General features: G+C 37.4%; 1 protein-coding gene across 1 annotated transcript in view; it reads right to left on the reverse strand.

Moving 5' to 3' along the window:
* The window catches only part of RGS22 (regulator of G protein signaling 22), a 61,068-nt gene that overhangs the window by 23,136 nt on the left and 19,839 nt on the right, over positions 1 to 18,093 (reverse strand). The window contains 9 exon segments of the mRNA XM_030971823.1: positions 3,541 to 3,735; positions 9,415 to 9,516; positions 11,087 to 11,212; positions 13,072 to 13,177; positions 13,687 to 13,763; positions 15,418 to 15,589; positions 16,491 to 16,652; positions 17,199 to 17,436; positions 17,550 to 17,813. Coding sequence (XP_030827683.1) covers positions 3,541 to 3,735; positions 9,415 to 9,516; positions 11,087 to 11,212; positions 13,072 to 13,177; positions 13,687 to 13,763; positions 15,418 to 15,589; positions 16,491 to 16,652; positions 17,199 to 17,436; positions 17,550 to 17,813 — 1,442 coding nt within the window.

The following is an 18,093-nucleotide window of genomic DNA, read 5'->3' on the forward strand; positions in this document are numbered from 1 at the left end:
ACATTTTTCATAAAATTTAAAGAGAAAACAGACAGAGGCAGAATGAGAGTCAACAGTAAAAAGAAACTCTCATGATTTCATGCTTCATTTAAAGAAAAAACGTAAATATATATATATATTGAACATGTCCCAAATGAACAATTTTGGACTCACCTAATTCTTGATAAAATATCTTGTTTCATTATGGGCCAAATATGTCCTGATATAGAGTAGAACAAAGGGGAGGAGTAGAGCCAGGGACTGAACAAAATACAAAGCAGACGTTGTCTTTGTGCTTGGGAAGGAGTGTGCCTAACTATCAGCCTGCACCTAGTACAAAGAGACTCTAGTGCCTCCTAGAACAGGTCGTTTAATGTCTTTGTTTTGTAACTCTTCACAAACACTTGTATTGTGCAGTCAAAAGGATTTTGTTGTTTTTTCGTGCTCAGATTAAAATCTTTGTGTTGTTAGAGCACTGAGAAGTCTGCACGTAACCTCACTTGCAAAGGAACACATCCTCCAAACTGAAAGGGCAATAGATTATCCTGTGGTTAACTCAAGGAGATATAAAATGACACACATATTAAATGGAAAAGTATATCTCTTCAATTCTTACTTTTCACTAGAAGCAGTGAAAACAGGGAGCTCTAAAGCAGACTCCTTTTTATGCAAAAATGATGTATGAGAACCCTTGGCTGTGCTGATGATTTGACTCAGTGAGGACCGGCAATAGACTCTAGACAACACTTACAGATAGCACGCACAGAAAATACCCAACTACAAAAGACTAAAACTAGCCTGATAGAAATTACATAAAATTTCAGATTCATGAAAAGTATCAGTCAATTCCAAGGTGCACTGCAGGTCATAAAGAATTATAGCTGAAATTGTTCAGAAAAAATAATTTATCTGAAAGGTTAGAAAAGACATTGAAAAGCAAAGAAAATATTTTACAGATGTGTTTGGATTACTATATTTCATTTCACTAAGTTTCTCAAAGTTTCAAAACTTCTAAAAGATATTATGTTATCACAGGATGAGAGAGAAAGTCCCCTCGTGAATTAAGTAGAAGGTAGAAAATCAAAACCAAAGAAATAAATTACTTTCATTATGGGGTGGGGTTCTTATTGTAGTCTCACAGGGACCTGCACTGAGGTTGTTTTTTAAACATTCAGAAACTATGTGGGAAAGGAGGTGAGTGAGGAGACAACAAAGTTTGCAAAATGATTCCACAGAGCAAAAAATTAAATTGACTGTGAAAAGCTGCAGGATAGCAGGACACTTTAGCATCTGCGTGATAACAGGCCAGCTGAATTCAACGATAATAAACATTAAGTCATTCCAGTGAGCTCCAAATTAGGGCTTTCCATTAGTAGTTATTACTTGGGATGGAAATCTTGGAATCATTGCAGATGGCTATTAGCTTACATTTTGCACATTCACTCAAAGTTCACCAGGAGTCAAAAAGCAATTAGAATGATAGGGACAATTAGGAATGGGCAAAGAGCACAACAGAAAACATGGTTCTGCCACTGGATGATCCCTGGTGCATCCAGACTTTGAGTATTGCTTGCATCTCATCTAAATAATATAATACATGCAGATGGGGCAATAAGTGCCACAAAGGTATGGAACACCTTTTGTAGGAGGAGAGGTCAAAGTGTCTAGGATTCTTGAGTTTCAAGGAGATCTAATTGAAGTGGGATATCACAGAAACTTGTAAAAGCATAACAACATTGAGAATAGGATAAGATAATAATTGTTCACTTGTTCTTTGTGATATACAAAACTAGGGCACCAGGTGAAATTACCAGGGAGGCATTCCCAAACAAATCAAGATACACATTTTTTTCTCCTATTGCATGACTAAACCATGAAACTCACTTCTACAGTGAAGCTGAAGATACATCACTCAAGATACAATTTACAGAAACACATGGAGGAAAAAAATCTCCTCAAAGACTATTAAAATCAAGAATATGGATAAGATCTCTGTTCCATGAACTTTCTTGGTTGCAAAGTGCTGAAGAGAGGTGTATGTCTCTGTTCTTACAATCTGTTTTTAAATGTTTAATAGTGGCTAGACGACCATTCTCAACTTTGATTTTAGGTATCAATTCATCTAGTTGTTCTTACATTCATACATGATACAGAACCCAAAATAGACTGCACTACAAAACTTCTGAAAAAGGAGATTTCAAAATATTTTGCAGTGGGCAATGTGGGAATGTTATTACAAGCTGACAGAAGTATCATCAGTAAGTGATGATATTTCCTATAAATTGGAGATGCTTCATCTAACCTCATAGTGAAGAAAAACAGGAACAAGAATCAACTTCCTGCCCTCTCTCTCCTGATTTTCCACTGTAAGTTTTTCCTTCTGTTTCCAAGAGAGAGATGCTAAAGACTTGAAATTAGAATCATAGAGTATCCTGAGTTAAAAGGGCTCTACAAGAATCATTGAGTCACATCCCCAAGAGTCACAACACGTGCCTGAGAGCATTGTCCAAGCACTTCTTGAATTTTGTCAGCCTTGGTGCTTGGCCTGGGGAGCCCGCTCCAGTGCCCAACCACCCTCTGGGAGAAAGAACTTTTCCTAATAGTCAACCAAAACCTCCCCTGACACAACTTTGGGCCATTCCCTTGGGTCCTGTCACTGGGCACCACAGACAAGAGACAGGTTCCTGTAGACCACCTCACTCTCTTCTTCTCCAGGCCAAACAAGTGACCTCAGGCCTTGTAGGCTTCCCCCCAAGGCGCTTCACCACCTTCATAGTCCTCCTCTGGACACTTTCCAAGAGCTTTGTATCTTTCTTGTACTGTGGCACCCAGAAGGAGTTGGACCTACAGCGAGCAACTTGTAGGTAAGTTTATAAATAGCAGAGAGCCACAGCATTCACCACTATCATCACCATTTCTTGTTGTTATTGGTCAGAGGCACAGCCAGGATTGCAGCCCTTTCCTCTGACCTCCATGAGCATGCTCAATTCAAACTTTCAGAACATTCTGGGATTAGAACTGAGTACACCTCTGAGCCTCTTTTCCAGAGCAACAATCTAAAAAGTGTTTGGGGCAAATACAGCTGAACCACCATGTCACATTTCCTCTATGCTAAGTAGTAACTGCACTTAAATTCTAAACACCAGAAATACCTACTGTCACTGCACTGACACTCTAAAAAACCACCTTACTATGTGCTTATCATTAAAAACACAGTGTGTTTGTGGGCAATCCATCATAAAAAAATACTTCTGATCAATGGTACAATTGCAGAAACATGAAACTTCCTGAGTGCAAAGATAAATTTTACCATAGCAAGATGTGTTTCTCCCCAATTCACAGGCCAAGGGATCTATGAAGCCCACAGCTTCCTTTCAGATGAGAAGTCTGCTCTCCACAAGGATGTCAGCCTATTTCAACTTATCAGGATAGAAAGGAGTAAGTAAAACATCTTGTCATACTTGTCCCTTCTGGAGTATAAATACAACAGGGTTCATATAAATGATCTTGTGATTTTCTTCCCTGAAATAAGACTTTTACATGGTGTCATCCAGATATTACCTTTCTATAAGTGTATTTGTCTTCTTCCACCATCTTCATCCATGGTTCCAGCAAAACAGTGAGGATATGTTCTTCTGCTGGGTCAAAAAGGTCCTCAAAAGCTGGGTCAATTTTGTGATAAATCATATTTTTCTTATTCTGATGAAGTCCAGTGTCCATACTGGCAGATGGAGCAATGTAAGTTGCATAAAGGAACTACAATAAAACAGAAGAAAACTGTATGTTAGCCATCACACATTTCAATGGTCAGATACCCTTGAAGGAGAGAATGAATGCATATTTGTCCCCCACTGCCCTGCTGTATGTTCGGAAGTAGTATTAGTTCAAAATTCAGTTATTGACATAATGAATCCCCCTGCCATTTTTACTCTTACTCATTAAAATGGTTAATGCAATTTTCACTTGGATATATTTGGCTGATACTTAAGATTCAGATAACCACAATTATTACAGCAACTGCACTCCTCATGAAGTCACAATGTTGTTTTGCAGAATATGGGCTGGGCCAACTAGTGAAGGCATCTTACTTCTTTTAAGAGATGTCATTTGTAAATTTGAGGTTAAAATTAATGAAAAATGATACTAATTCATTCTGTGTGGAGGTTCTCTTTGATTGTTTTTTGACAATGGTGAGACACTTATTACTGTACAGGATCCATGCAGGAGATACCACTGCACAGGTCTAAGCCCTTACCAAAATAAGAATCACAACATGCTTCTTATCTGAAGCACAGAGTTTGCCATTCGACATGTACAAGGAGCAGAAAACTGAACCTGGAGGGTATTTCCTTTTCCCTAACAGCTCATCCTTGAAGCACAGAGTAATTTTTAAATTTTTTTTCATACAGTCCCCTATGTAAAACTCTTGTTTTCTAAATGTTTTGTTAAACATGCTATGAAAATGAACATAGAAAACTCAGAGTAAAACATTTTTTTTCCCCCAGGAATATCTTGGAAAAATAAATTCCATAATAGCTTCCTAAAACTTCATTATGACTTCAGCTAGGAACTCAAGTAAAAAAAGATGCTGCCAAATATATTTCATATCCTTATAAATATTTTCTCTTCTTCATATTGTGAAAGTCTAACTATATTTCAAACATACAGTCAGGGACCAGATTAGCAGCACAAATCAGAATTTTTCTCTAGGATAGCATTGACAAGTCCATTTTCACTTTATTATCACACAGGTTTGACAATGAAGAATTCAGGATTCTTATAATTCTCATTTTCCTTATGTTACTAAAATCCAGCTGTAACTAGCAGATGTTCAAAGCAATAGAAGAGAAGAAAATAATATGTTTACTCTGTGTTCAAGTAGTAATAAAACACTGGTGTGCTTAGATTTCAAGCACAAGAGGAGAATGTTTGAGTACATTAAATAATGATGTTTCTGTTTGTTTTAAATTAAATGTTGATTTATTAGACTCTCTCTTTCAAACAGCAACAGTAATAGACTATATCCCCATTATTTTGGACCTTTACAGTTTGAAACAAACCCTTTAGATTCTCCTGGTGTTAGGTCACAGAGGAATATAGGGCTATGATGGCTGATATCCATCCCCCAGTTAGTTCTTGTTATGATTACTGTATTTATTGTTCATGCAGGATTCTATGCTCCTTCCACATTTCTACATTTTCCATGCAAACAAAAATGGTTTGTGCCTACTGTGCCTGTTGTTATCAGTGCAATAATGACATGCAGGTGCAAGGTATAAGAGAAATAGAAGATCCATAGGAAGAGTCTTACCTGAAAGCTAGACTACATTTATCCTAAATTAAACTTCTCATTAAATCTCTAAGTACATTGAAATTTAACAACTTTAATTAGATTCACAGTGATTTCAAAAGTTGAAAGTTACTTTGAAGAGCACTAAAACTAGGAAAGTTTCAGTTACACCACGTTAAGTCTGATTCAAAACCTTTAATGTATAAAATTAGCCAAATCTGAGGGGCCAAGTCCAATGATATCAAGATGTGGTATCTTTAAAAACAGCCTTTTTAAAAAAGGGTTAACCATTTCAGTTGTCATTAGGACTACGTTGTTCTACCTCTTACGACTTACTTACCACACAAGGGATCTGTAAATTAGTAAAAAGCTTCAAAAAGATGTCCTCAGTATTTTAGCACAGATTAACCTGGTTCCTTAAGTGAGTGATCATTTGAGCATAGTTTTAAGAATAAAATAAAAGCAAATGCACCACTAGTTTCTTGGCTGGAATTCCCTTCCCCTATGATGTTGTTAACTCGAGTATATTAGCTACTTTTCTTTAGAAGATGGCAAAAAATGTCAGCCTACCAAGTCAGAAATTGTCCAGACTAAGAAGTGTCGACCAAAAGCTATTGACAATCTGCTCACACCAGCACTGTTGTAATATGTTGCCACATTAGGGACTGCCTTTGTACACTGTTCTACCTGCAGAGCTGCTCTCAGTTCTTTATAATTTCACATGCAAAACCAGAACATAGTAAGGACAGATATTTGTCTCCAGAACCAATAGTTAGGGCTGGCAACACACAAGAAGCAAAAATTCAAAGGTGGTTAATCTAGCTAGAGGAATGCACGTCTCCAAACTAAAAGAACCAGACTCTCAGTGGTGTAATCATTACGGCCTCTTCATTTGAAGGATGCACTTTTGCAGTGTCAGAGGATTTGGCATCTTTTTACTTAAATTCTCATAAGAATCCATTGCAATGGTATTTGACCAAGTAAGTGAATATATGCACTTGCAGATAGAAGAGAAATGAGTAGTAGCTTTCATCCCTGTGTCCCTTGCGTCAGAGTTGAGGTGCATCTGTAGATCTGCACAGATTTGATTGCAAGGACTGCAGGAAACACAACTAAGAGTTCTAGACATGTCAAAAAAGAGGAAAAGTGTCTGTTCACAGCCTTCAACACTGGGCAGTGCAGTTTAAAAGACACATTTTATAAAAAGTAATTATCATAGCCTCTTTTTATTCCCGTGTCATGGAATTCCTGAGGTTTTCTCATTCTCAGTGGAATATTGAAACTGTTATATTGGTCAACCTCCTAAGGGATGAACAGGAAAAATTACATTACATTACATTAACTTATAGGTTAGCAAATTCATACAAAAATCTGAAGCATAGGACATCAAGTGCATATCAAACTTTGTTGATTCATTGTTTTGCTCCTATTGAAAAACACAAGATTTTTTTTTCTACTTACCAGCAATAAATTCTCCTATAAATGTAAATATGTTATGGATTGAACCCAAAACCTTATCTGGAAATTTGGTCAGTTTGCATATTGGAATTACTTACAATTACACAAAAATGCTTAGAAAATTCAGATTAAGACTTTGGCCTCATTTTATGACTTTCCAAATTGGGGATTGTACAGGCCTTGGGCTCTGGTGTGAATTTATCCCCAGATGAGAAGGCTTTGATAAGCAATTTCAGAATGACTGGAGTGAAGCAAGAAATGTGAGAAAGATTTAAGTCCAAGTGCTTTGTACTGCTGCCCAAAGGAATGGATATTGCTCTGCTCTAAACAAGCGCCTTGTGCAGCTGCTTGGCAGAATGATGTGATGGAAGCATGCAATGCACTGGCTGGTGTTAAACAGAGAGGCTAAACTGCCTTAACCTCCATCATCACTTCCCACTAACATAAATCTTGTATCTGACCCTAAAAGTCCACAGTAATGAAGACTCCCTTTATCTAAATTGATTCTAGCATTAAAGTATTGTATTTCCCACAACTGCATTAAATTTTCTAATTCTAAGTAACTTTTAAAAAAATTAAACCCCAACATTTTATGTTTCTTTATCGGTTTTATTTTCAAATTTTTTACACTTGTGTGCATATGTTTACAGTGAATAACCATGTATGTTCCTGGGTGATTACCAGTACTTGTCATTATTCTTATCCATCAAATTTCATTCTCACTGTAGTTTCTTTTGCCAGGTGAATGCATATATACTTTGGAAAGCATTTTATTACTCTATCATAAAGCTAAGATAGCAATGCCTAACAAATGAAACAATGAGTAGCAGATACACAGTAATCAAGGTTTGTTCTTGTTTCTAACAGGAAGCAGGCAGCACACAATATGGAACACTCTGTTTGTCTCTACATGTCTCTTTCTGTAATAAATAGTAAAATATATATGACAATGTGTCATGTGAATCTGATTCACATTCTCTTAGGAGTATTTGGAACGACTGTCTTCTTGTGCCAAAGGTGAGTGCAGAATTTGGGAAGGCATCCCTTTTGTAAGCAGACTCTGAAGATTGGTTGCAGCTTGACTCTTTACGGTGTTCCAATGAAAACAAGTATAATTTTTCTGCAGCCTTAAAAGGCAAGCTTGAGAATGATACCAAATGTTGCAGCACATGTGTTGATTTGTTATGTTACATTTCAGCTGTTAGTTATGCTAATGGAACAGTTTCACATATTTAGTTTTGATGTATTTACTTGCATGGCTATGTGTATGTACTGTCTGCAATTGCCTGGTAACACTGATTGTACGATGTTCTGCTGTCACCACCAGGCCAGCACTGGAAATAAGATTAGTAAAAAAGACCTGGGCCTTAAATTTTCAGCCATGCAACCACTACAAAAAGAATGTAAACTGGTGTGAAATGAAACCAAAACCATCAGAGACTATAAGGTGAGCTTTGGCCTGCAATAAAACATATAGGAAAATGGTGATACAGAATAGATATGGTCAGCTTGGTGTGAGGAGGTCCGCAGCCACACACAGGCATGGACTGATGCAGGAGATAGTCAGACTTAAGGGGACATTCAGTGGCCCACAGCCCCAGGCCATAAAAAGAGCTGGAGGGGAAAACAACTAAATAGGGTAATGGTTCAGTTTGCCCAGTATGAGACAGGAGAGGGAGGAACCCATGCCTTGGCCTCTGCCTGTAGTTTCTGTACAAAAAACACTGATTTAGATGAGAATTCTGGACAAATATGCAAACTTCTGTTATTTTCCCAGTAAAACCTCCAAGAAGCAAAAGAAGACAAGTTCAAGAATGTCCAGATGCTCAGGACTCATATAAAGAGATTACTCTCACCTGCCCTCTACAGGTATTTGTTCCAGTGATATGTGAAGTAGTTTTGCTCTATTACATTATATATTGAAATATGTGGATAGGATATATTTCTACACAAGGTTTAGAGAGGAAAATCAGACCAAAGTTTCACGAAGTGATTTTAAAAGTTCCTTGTAGTTCTTCTAATGATATCACACTGTTGCAGTTTCTTTCCCTGATGGAATCAATCTACTCTGCCTCCAGCATCACTGTGGGCTAAGTGCATGCTCAATTAAAATACTCTTTCATAGGAAATATCGGTTCCACTCAACATTAAATGAGGGTCTAAAGATCAATTTAGGGGGATGACAATCATGGTAAATATAATAATGATACCCTGACAATCATAAAAATTGAACAGGGCTAACAAAGATCAATTTTCATTATTGAGGTCATTATCTGAGGTCTGTACTATGAGATCTGCAATTCTAACCCACATAGGAGATGGAAGGAAAGGTACAGCACAATTAGTTGGTTTAGAAAAAACACTATCTCTGATGTTAACACTAAGCAGACAGTTTCCAAATATGTCTCAGTGTAGCAAAGGGGAGTTTAGGTAAACTGAGTATAATAGATAAAACTGGGAACAGGCTGCAGAGCCTGGAAATCAAACTATGCATGTTTAATGTTTGAATCAAGAAATTCCATGGAAACCATCCAAAGAGCTTCTTTTATTGCCCACAACACAGATTTACTTTGGTGTGGGTTGTCAAGTTTTGGAAACTTTTCTATCTTCTTTTCAGTGAACAAATGCATTTGTGAAGGGAACTAATAAATGTATTTTGAAAGAAAAACACATTATTTACAACTTACTTGAGCTTGCTGGCATATTTGAAAAGGTTGAAGGGTTTCTTGGTAAAAAAGCTGATGATAAGCCTGTAGGTCGAACCAAAAGTACACGCAGTTCTTCCACAACTAGAGATGAAAAATATTGTAGGTTATTGCTACCCAAATATCACAATTTTATAAAAAATTGACTTTCCAATGCAAGTAATTATTTAGCTCCTTGGGGTCATCATAAATCAAGCTCAATTTAAAATGGATTTAATCTTCTGTTGCATACTGGCAGAAAAACAACATATCTCATAGCATCGTCACAGTGATACTCTATCTTTTATTGTATCCTTTATGCATAATTGGCCATTAAAATTGTTAACATTGTAGTTAACATTTGAAGAGTAACCACATTTCAGTGGCATAACGCCAGTGCTAAAGAAGAGATGCTGATAATGGACATGCAGAGCTTGTGCCATGGCAAAATAGTGTTTTGCAGCAAAAACCAAAATAATTAAATACTGTGTACTTGACACATTGTACTGGGATTATCATTACATTTTTATTACATGCATTTCTGAGACCCAGAGTCTTGGCCTCATTTCATAAATTCAAATAAACAGAAAAAGATCTTTCAGAAGTCTAGATCTTTCCCCAAGTCCTCTGTTTCAATCATGTGTTTATGGGGTTTAGACCTTAAAAATACCCTGAAACCCCCATCACTAACCAATAAAGAATGCATTCCAAAAAGGTAGGGGTAGGGAACTTTGTTCCACAAACTGTAGCCTTCCAGACCTGGAACATGAGTGAAATAGGCTTCACAGCTGAAGACAAAACTTTAAGCAAATAATTTTGAAAGGAGCCTGGCACCTGGAAAGGCTATAGACACTTGGGTAGTTGCCTATCTCCAATGGAAAAATAAGTTTCTTTCATTTAGATTTCTTTCTATGCACATTTAATAGTTTTAGCTGAAAGTATTTAGCTTTGTAAACATTAGATCTTTCCTTCTAGAAACCAGAGGCATTTCTAGCTACTGCTGCTGGATTCTGGGTTGTGCTAGTGGTGAAACAGATGTCCATCTTGATTGCATTCAAACCTCCCCTAAAGACTCAATTTTTCTGCAAAGCCACTAAACACTAACTCAATATTCATAAACTGTTCCAATTCAATCCTCAATTTACACCAAGCAATGAATGATACATCTGCTGACTACATAGAAGAAATAGTGTTGTGTGTCTCAGAAATACAAGGAGATTCATGGAAGCATAAGAAAGATTTAAAAATATTGGAGTTTTTGAACATCACTAACGCAAAAACTAAGAAGAAATCAGATTATTGTTAGTAATAGTACAGGAGGTTTCCCATCTTTTTAAAAATTGTTTTTGTGGGTTAAGACCTCTTTTTTTCTGCCAAGTTAAAGGTTAACTTTTACAAATTAGTAGCCTTTTTTTTATCCCTGATGGTACAATAAGAATTCCAATGGGTTTGAGACAGTAAGAATCTGACAGCTTGGTTAAGACCTGTCATTAGTTTGCATATATACATGAACAGTTTATTGTTGTTGAGGGATTGAAGTCTCACAAGTAATAATTCATCCAGTCATCAATCTTTCTTTCTCCATTTCTTTTTTTTTTCAGTCTGGCTGCCCTCTATAACTTGGCATTCAGTCAATTGTGGACTAAATTATCACAGAGTAGGAAAATATTCATACCTTATTCCCTGACTTCTCACAGAATTGTGTGAAGTAGTAGCCTGCTCTGTTCTCCAAATAAAGAGACTGCAGCATGCTTTCAATTCCTGATCCCCTGAAGACAACACTGCTAGCAACACTTTTCCCCTGGACAAATAAAACATAGTTATACAGCAAGGAATAACAGGCTTTCATTATTTTCAAATGTCACTACATTGCAAAGGAGGGCCATGAAGTGTGTTCAATTAATATCTTCATCCCAAGGAAGTAGACTCCATTTTCTACTACATATGCAATTGATCATGGCCCTTAACACCATTTTCACACTAAATATTCACATCCAATGGAATAAATCTGATGACTGAAGACATGCAGAGAAGCTAAGTGATTATAGCATCCCTTAGGTGGTTCCTCAATACTTATAACAGAAAAACAAACCTGGCCTTAATTCTGTCATAAAGTCTTTAGCTCTGGGGAATTCCAGTGATACTCAATGACATCAGTTAGCTGTCAAGGGTTGTCTCAGCTCAGGCTACTGTATTTTGAATTAAGAGAAGCTAAGAGGTGGTTATTTGGTCAAGATTCAAAACATTTAATTATTATGGAACAAAAGATACATCTTCTGGGGTTACACCACCGACATGAGCAACAAAATCATGAGCAATTTAGCGAGCCAGAAATCCATGCTCATTACCACAGCTAGCTCCTAGAGCATTTGAAGAAGAATACATCCATTTTGTCAATGTTCACAGAGAAGGCAGAAGAGGCTTCTGTAAGAAAATTAGCTTCTGATGATCACAAGAGAGAAATTATGGCTGATTTGCTGTCTCTGATAGCAGAAGTGGAAGCAGATGAGTGTGGTGGCTGGCAATCAGCTTCTCTCCAAATAGTAACAAGGCTGGAGAAGGGCAGGAGGAAACCAGACTTTTGAAGCAAAGTGGGAAGATCTCCCTCCCCAGTATGAAGTTAAACTATGAATCCCTGCATTCCCCTTTGCCTCATTTTTGTGATGGCAAACTGTGAGTCTTGACTGTAGGTTCCAGTCTAACCAGTGTAAATGTATGATATTTTCTTCTGTCAGTAAGAGGGAAACTGCATATGATGTATAAAAACTAACAGTTCATGGTGTGAACTTTTGCTGAATATACATTCCTAACTGCAAATGTCCCCAAATTGCAAAGACTAAACTTTTTTTCTGTCAAAAACAACAAGGTAAAATGATTGCAGTGAAGAAATTAATAAAGTGTGATTTTGAAGTGCAAAACAAACAAGCAGGTACTCAAGTGCTCAGCAAACTCCATGCACATTTGGGGGGGCCCAGATTCCTTAAATGCTTTTTTTTTCTTTTAGTTGTAAGGCTATGGGTATCAATACCTCCGTGAAAGAGCAGGCTGTTTTGAGACCATTCCACAAACAAGAAAGTTTTTGGATATATTTTAAATTGCCAGATGTTGACATCTCATATGTTTGATTTGTCAGCATTTTAACAGTTACTGAGAAAAGGCTCGTCTGTGCAGCCTGTCTCTCTTGAGGTTTGCTCAACTATTGCTTAGCAGGCAATAATTCAACAAAGAAAAGAATGAAGTACACAAGCAATAAAGAGGGATTGTACAAATGAACCATCTTCCTCTATGAATGTTATAATTTTAATGACTTTTTAAGGCAGATTCAGTTTTCTCTGTAAGTCTGATATACTTTCCTAGGCAATGATTCCACTGAAGCATTTATCCAGAGAGTTTTCCATCACAGCCTACTGAACATACGGTCACTATGGAGAAGAACAACACTTTCTAGTGAAAATAAACCTCTGTGTGTGCCATGATTTCCTATCCAATAGGTGATAGATACAACAGAGACAATGCTGACATTCTAATGATACCTTTGCATAAAGCATTGACATTCATAAAATTAAACCAAGTTCTCTCCATTTTTGACTACTTCATACTGCAGAATAAAGTGTTTTAACCCGTGACTCAAGACAAGTAATATTTTCAAGCCATACTTACATGGAGAAGCTCAGCATAGGTGTACTTTCTATGACCCTGGTATTCTGAGTCTTTGGTCCCATCCAGAGCTAAGCTATGAATCACGTCTGTGCTCATTGACATTGGCCTGGATCACAAACAAAAAAATCTTCAATACATATTTAAGAAAAATCTAAGGCTGCTTATAGAATAAATAAATAAAAAGGGGCAAAAAACTGGTGTAATGATAACTTGAATAGAGAGGAAAAAGTACATGGAGTTTAAATTTACAATGAAAAAAAATGTAGAAGAATACCTTTTCATATTGCTCTGTGGAAATCATTGGCATAGCATGACTCTGAGGGTTAGCATTTGTGACAGGTTAAAAGAATATGAATGTGTAGAATATTGATTATTACATAAGAGAAAACATTTGTATTTGGGGAAATAAACTCTTTTGTGTTGCGGCATAAACAAGCGAGAAACTCATCAGCCAGGGAGGAATTCTCCATGCAAACAATCTGTACCATAACTGTGCTTCACTAAGCAGATAATTGTAATGAAGTATTAATGAAAACAGTAGAATCTAAAATACTTCCATAAATATTTGAGGTATATTGCTGTGCAGAAAGATACACAAGGGACTTCAGTACTTACCGCATTCGAATGCTAGAAATATCATCCCTTTGGAGAATCTGACTTCCTGTGAGAATAGGTAGTAATCCTGATGATCTCTTCAAAAAGAAATTTGGTTTAGCTAGTTTTAATAAAGTTGTTGGTGAGTTTGTTCTACTTTTGTAAAAGACATTACAGAAAAATAAGGAAATTCTGATTATTTTTCCACCTTTGTGTTTTCTTAACATGTCCTCATTGACTGGTCAAAAACAGTCAAGAGTTTCCAAGAGTATTCTTCCTTGTCAATCACAATATGTGAAATGGCAAGTTGCAAAAATTTCTGAATATTTTTCAAGATTTTTCAGCATATCTTAATAACCACTACAGCTTAGAAAATGCATTTTTAACAGGTGGAAATATGCTACAAGCACACTGTACTGGACTACAGAGGATGTCAGATGAAGAGCATGTGAACATGTTTTGTGAAACTTTAGGAAGATTATCTTAAGTCAGCTCACGACTTAAGAGAGATACAGTCACTCAGACTGGGAGAGAGAGGGGTCATTCTGACACACCATCACTTATTATTCTGAACAAAATCATACTCTGACCTTTTGGAGACGCCAATTGCATTCAGAGTGCCCTCAGAAATTCACCCAGAGCTGCTGCTTTACCTAAGCTCTTCCAAGCACAATGGAGTTAGAAGATTCAAAAGTCCAAATTTCTTGTAGGAAAAAAGAAATAATAGCAAGAAATGGGCCATTTGGTGACTCTGTGAATGTTCACAGTACCAGATCCTAATTTGTGTCAAATTCAACAGGGACTGGAAAAGCTGCAGGTTCCTGTCTGCCTGACGTACAGCTAGTCCTGGCTCGTTAGCACACCTAGTGAACTGGTCACTGTAAGACACAAGTGCTTCTTGCTCCCATTTCTGCCATGATCAACAGGAACATGGCTTCTGAATCCTGTTTCTTCTAAACAGGAAATCTGTCCCACTGTTTTCCTCCATTATCTCCATGAATCAGATTTCAAAGGAAGTAATTGTAGCCCCAAACTATCCCACCTAAAGTAACATAGGTTACTGACAGAGTGTGCTGACAAATATGTGGCATAGCCTATACAGTCCTTGATACTGGAACCACAATTTCAATCCACATTTTCCAAATACCAAGTATCCTGAGGCTTAACACTGTATTGCTGAAAACCTGTAGGTTTTATTGCAGTTACCTCTCACACTCAGGCTTTCAAGGAAGAAAAGTGACAAAACTGAACTGGCCACCTATAAGCTACAAACTGTGAAAAGGTCTGTTGAGTGGCTCATGGCCCTCTGTAGAAAGTAAAACATGTAACTGATTGAAGGGCTGTAGTGATAGAAAACGAGCAGAATTCTGCATTTTTCACAGACATGAGGAACAGATCCAGGTTAACTGAAGTTGTAAGAATTACTCTGGATTAAGACAAGACGGAGTGGTGAGGCTGCATTGCTAGAGACTTAATTTTGCAGTTCTGTGAACTTCCAGCTAAAATATCTATCCAAAGGACTTAGGAAATAGCCAGGGTGTAACTGAGAAGATAATTTGACTCAATTTATAGCAACTTTTTGCATGAAGTACAGTGAAATTTTATTGCATTTTTATATGTAACCATCTTCAATATACCAGCTGGCTAAATATTTCCTAAAAAAACTTGTTCTTGTTCCATTGCATTCAAGGAGTTTTGTCATTATTTTTGGCAGGAAAAAGCTTTGTTTTCCAGTGTTGTGATCCTACTTACCTGAAGAAGGGAAGGTGGTATGTCAGACTTTTGGGTCAATGGCAACAATGATACTATTTGTGGGAAAGGATCAACGTCCAGTCTTGGTCTCTCTTGACATGTGTGCCAGAACTTCAGTTTTGCACTGGCAGCATCTATTGCTGTTGAATGAGTGACACAAAATCTGGGACCCCTAGGGAGAAAAAAGCTAATAAGTAGAACTTTCCGAAGTAATAAAACAATGGGCTATTTGGCTTTTTTTTTTCCAGTGATGTTGTTTACTATATCAAGATATGGTGCAATATGCACTTAGAATTAAAAATCAGTTAGTGTCAAAGGTATGTTTAGATACTGCATGCTTCCAAATCTAAAACCAAATTACACATAAATAAACTTAGGTTGCAAATTCTGCACCATTACAAACAGTTGCCCTTCTATCAGTGTGCAGGAAGGTATGCCCCATCCATTCTACAGCAAAGCATAGGAAAGATTGTAGGCCAGGACAGAGACCACAAGTCATGTGAGGATCCACAATTCCAGGTTCATGCCTGGAATTTGTTGAACCCCCTTGGGGAGGAGAGAACATCTTCAAAAATTTAGCCCATATTTTGGAAATAGGTTAGATTTTATATCCTCACTTAAGCTGTTAATATGTAAAAGGCATTTTGTATGACAGGCATTGAACAGTAAAGTCTCAGGCTCAAATCCCATGAAGGCATATACAGAGAGCATCCTCAGAACTTGGGAAGCGTAGTATGGAGAACAGGTTAGGACAGAATTAACCTACTGTGCCTGGAGGGGTTTCCCTGTCCTGCAGACTAAACTTTAACTGAACATTACCCAAGGCAGAGATCCACAAAGCAGCTCAGATTCTTTGGTAGAAAAATGACAAGGGCTTTCTAAAGCAGATCCACCAGGCTTCTCAGCAGATTGCAATGCAGTTTAGGCTCAGCCAAAAATTAATGTGCTAGTACTTACAGTGACATTGTTTCTAATAATTGCAGTGGGATAAGTGACATGAAAGAATAGGTTTATCAAAGAAAATTGACATTTATTAAACAATAGAATTTTATTTCATGTCCATTTCTTCATACCAGTAAAGAAGTAGTGGTTTCACTACTTCAGGCTGAATCCGTCTTAAATGCATTATATTCCACTGATCTCCATGCAGTAGCTCAAGTCTGAGCAACACTTCTGAACTGAGGAAATAGTCTCCACTGCTCAGCAGGTACAGTTTTTTCATCTTACTGAGTTGCCTGCAGTCAACAAAAATAGTCACATAAGCATGTATCAAATGCTGTACAGAACTGAGTACAATTTATCCTACTGATTAAGCTGCTGCCATGCAACATGTTTTTAATTGCAAGTGGGAGAAGCCAAAATATTTTTTCCACAAATTAGAGGCAGGTTGTGTATAAGACAAAATGTATAGTGCTGTAGAATAGATTATTTGAATCCAGCAGGATCTTTCATTAAATGAGTTTGTCATACTGATGTCCTACTTGTGAATTTAATTTCTTTTATTCTTTAGGTTCTTTCTGTTACCATCTGTTTTCCAAATCTCTTTCTAACACAGTCTTAATAATATGATTCTGACTTCATGTAAGCCTTGTAAACATGACTCTGCAAAAACAATTTTATCAGCTTCAGTAGAGCCATTCCAAACCTTGTCAGGACACACATGTAATTGTGTCTGTTTACTCAGACATTACAATTTACTCTGAAATCTCAAAACCTGCATTCATCTATCCAGGTTACAACTATTAAAGCAATGGGATTAACTGTTAAATAATGGGAAGTACCTTTGTTGCCTTGTAGTGTTCTTAAGAGCCTTTAGTCTTTCAATATCCATCCAGAGCCACCAGTACCTCTCCCCAAGTGTTCCTTTAATGAACTTCTTGAATCTTTCAAACTCATGTCTGTTGCCAGTGTCATATGTCCCGTGACTAAGACACCAGGCAGCCCTGCTGTCTGGCCCAACACTTTCAGAACTTGTACTTAAGACTTCTTGTTTTCTTACATCTTCCTTGGAGTCTAAGGCTGTAAGTAGAGAAGAACTTAGGTTAAAGAGTGACTGCAGCACCATGAGCAAATTCATTATTCACTAGCTTGTGTGTAAACACTTCAGGCTGTTTTGTGGAACTTCACGTTACTTTCAATGTCAGCAGCTGACTGGAGGGTCAGCTCTGAAATGGGTTCCTTCATTGCAATTTGAGAGGATATTGATGTGAATTCTTCCATTGTCTGAAAAGTTGTGCTTCCCTGTTCATCTTCCTCTTCTGCTTCACTGTGCCATTTTGGGTCTAGATAAACTCTTGACCGCGTGTGGGAAAGAGCTTCAGCAATGGCCACGGAGCAGCTCTCCTCAGCCTCCCTGGACCTCTCACTGGTAACATCGGCTTTTGCAGATGCTGGCCCTGAAGGGGAAAGGAAATTCTGTTTGTGGCATTCCTTAGACAGGTAACCTGCTTCTTTGTCTAACTAGTCAGACACTCCTTTCAACTTCCTCTGAAAATACGACACATCTGACCAGTGCTGGCCACTGTCACAGACAGACACTTGGATTAGGAACACAGCAGGGAGATTCTCTGCTCTGCAATTACATAATTTCCTAACTATATATGGCAAAATGTGTTGATATTAACATAAAAATCAGTGTGATTTAAAATATATTTTCTTAATTCTAAAGTATTTCAC

The sequence above is a fragment of the Camarhynchus parvulus genome, chromosome 2 (assembly GCF_901933205.1).
Source record: "Camarhynchus parvulus chromosome 2, STF_HiC, whole genome shotgun sequence".
In the NCBI taxonomy this organism is placed as follows: Eukaryota; Metazoa; Chordata; class Aves; order Passeriformes; family Thraupidae; genus Camarhynchus; species Camarhynchus parvulus.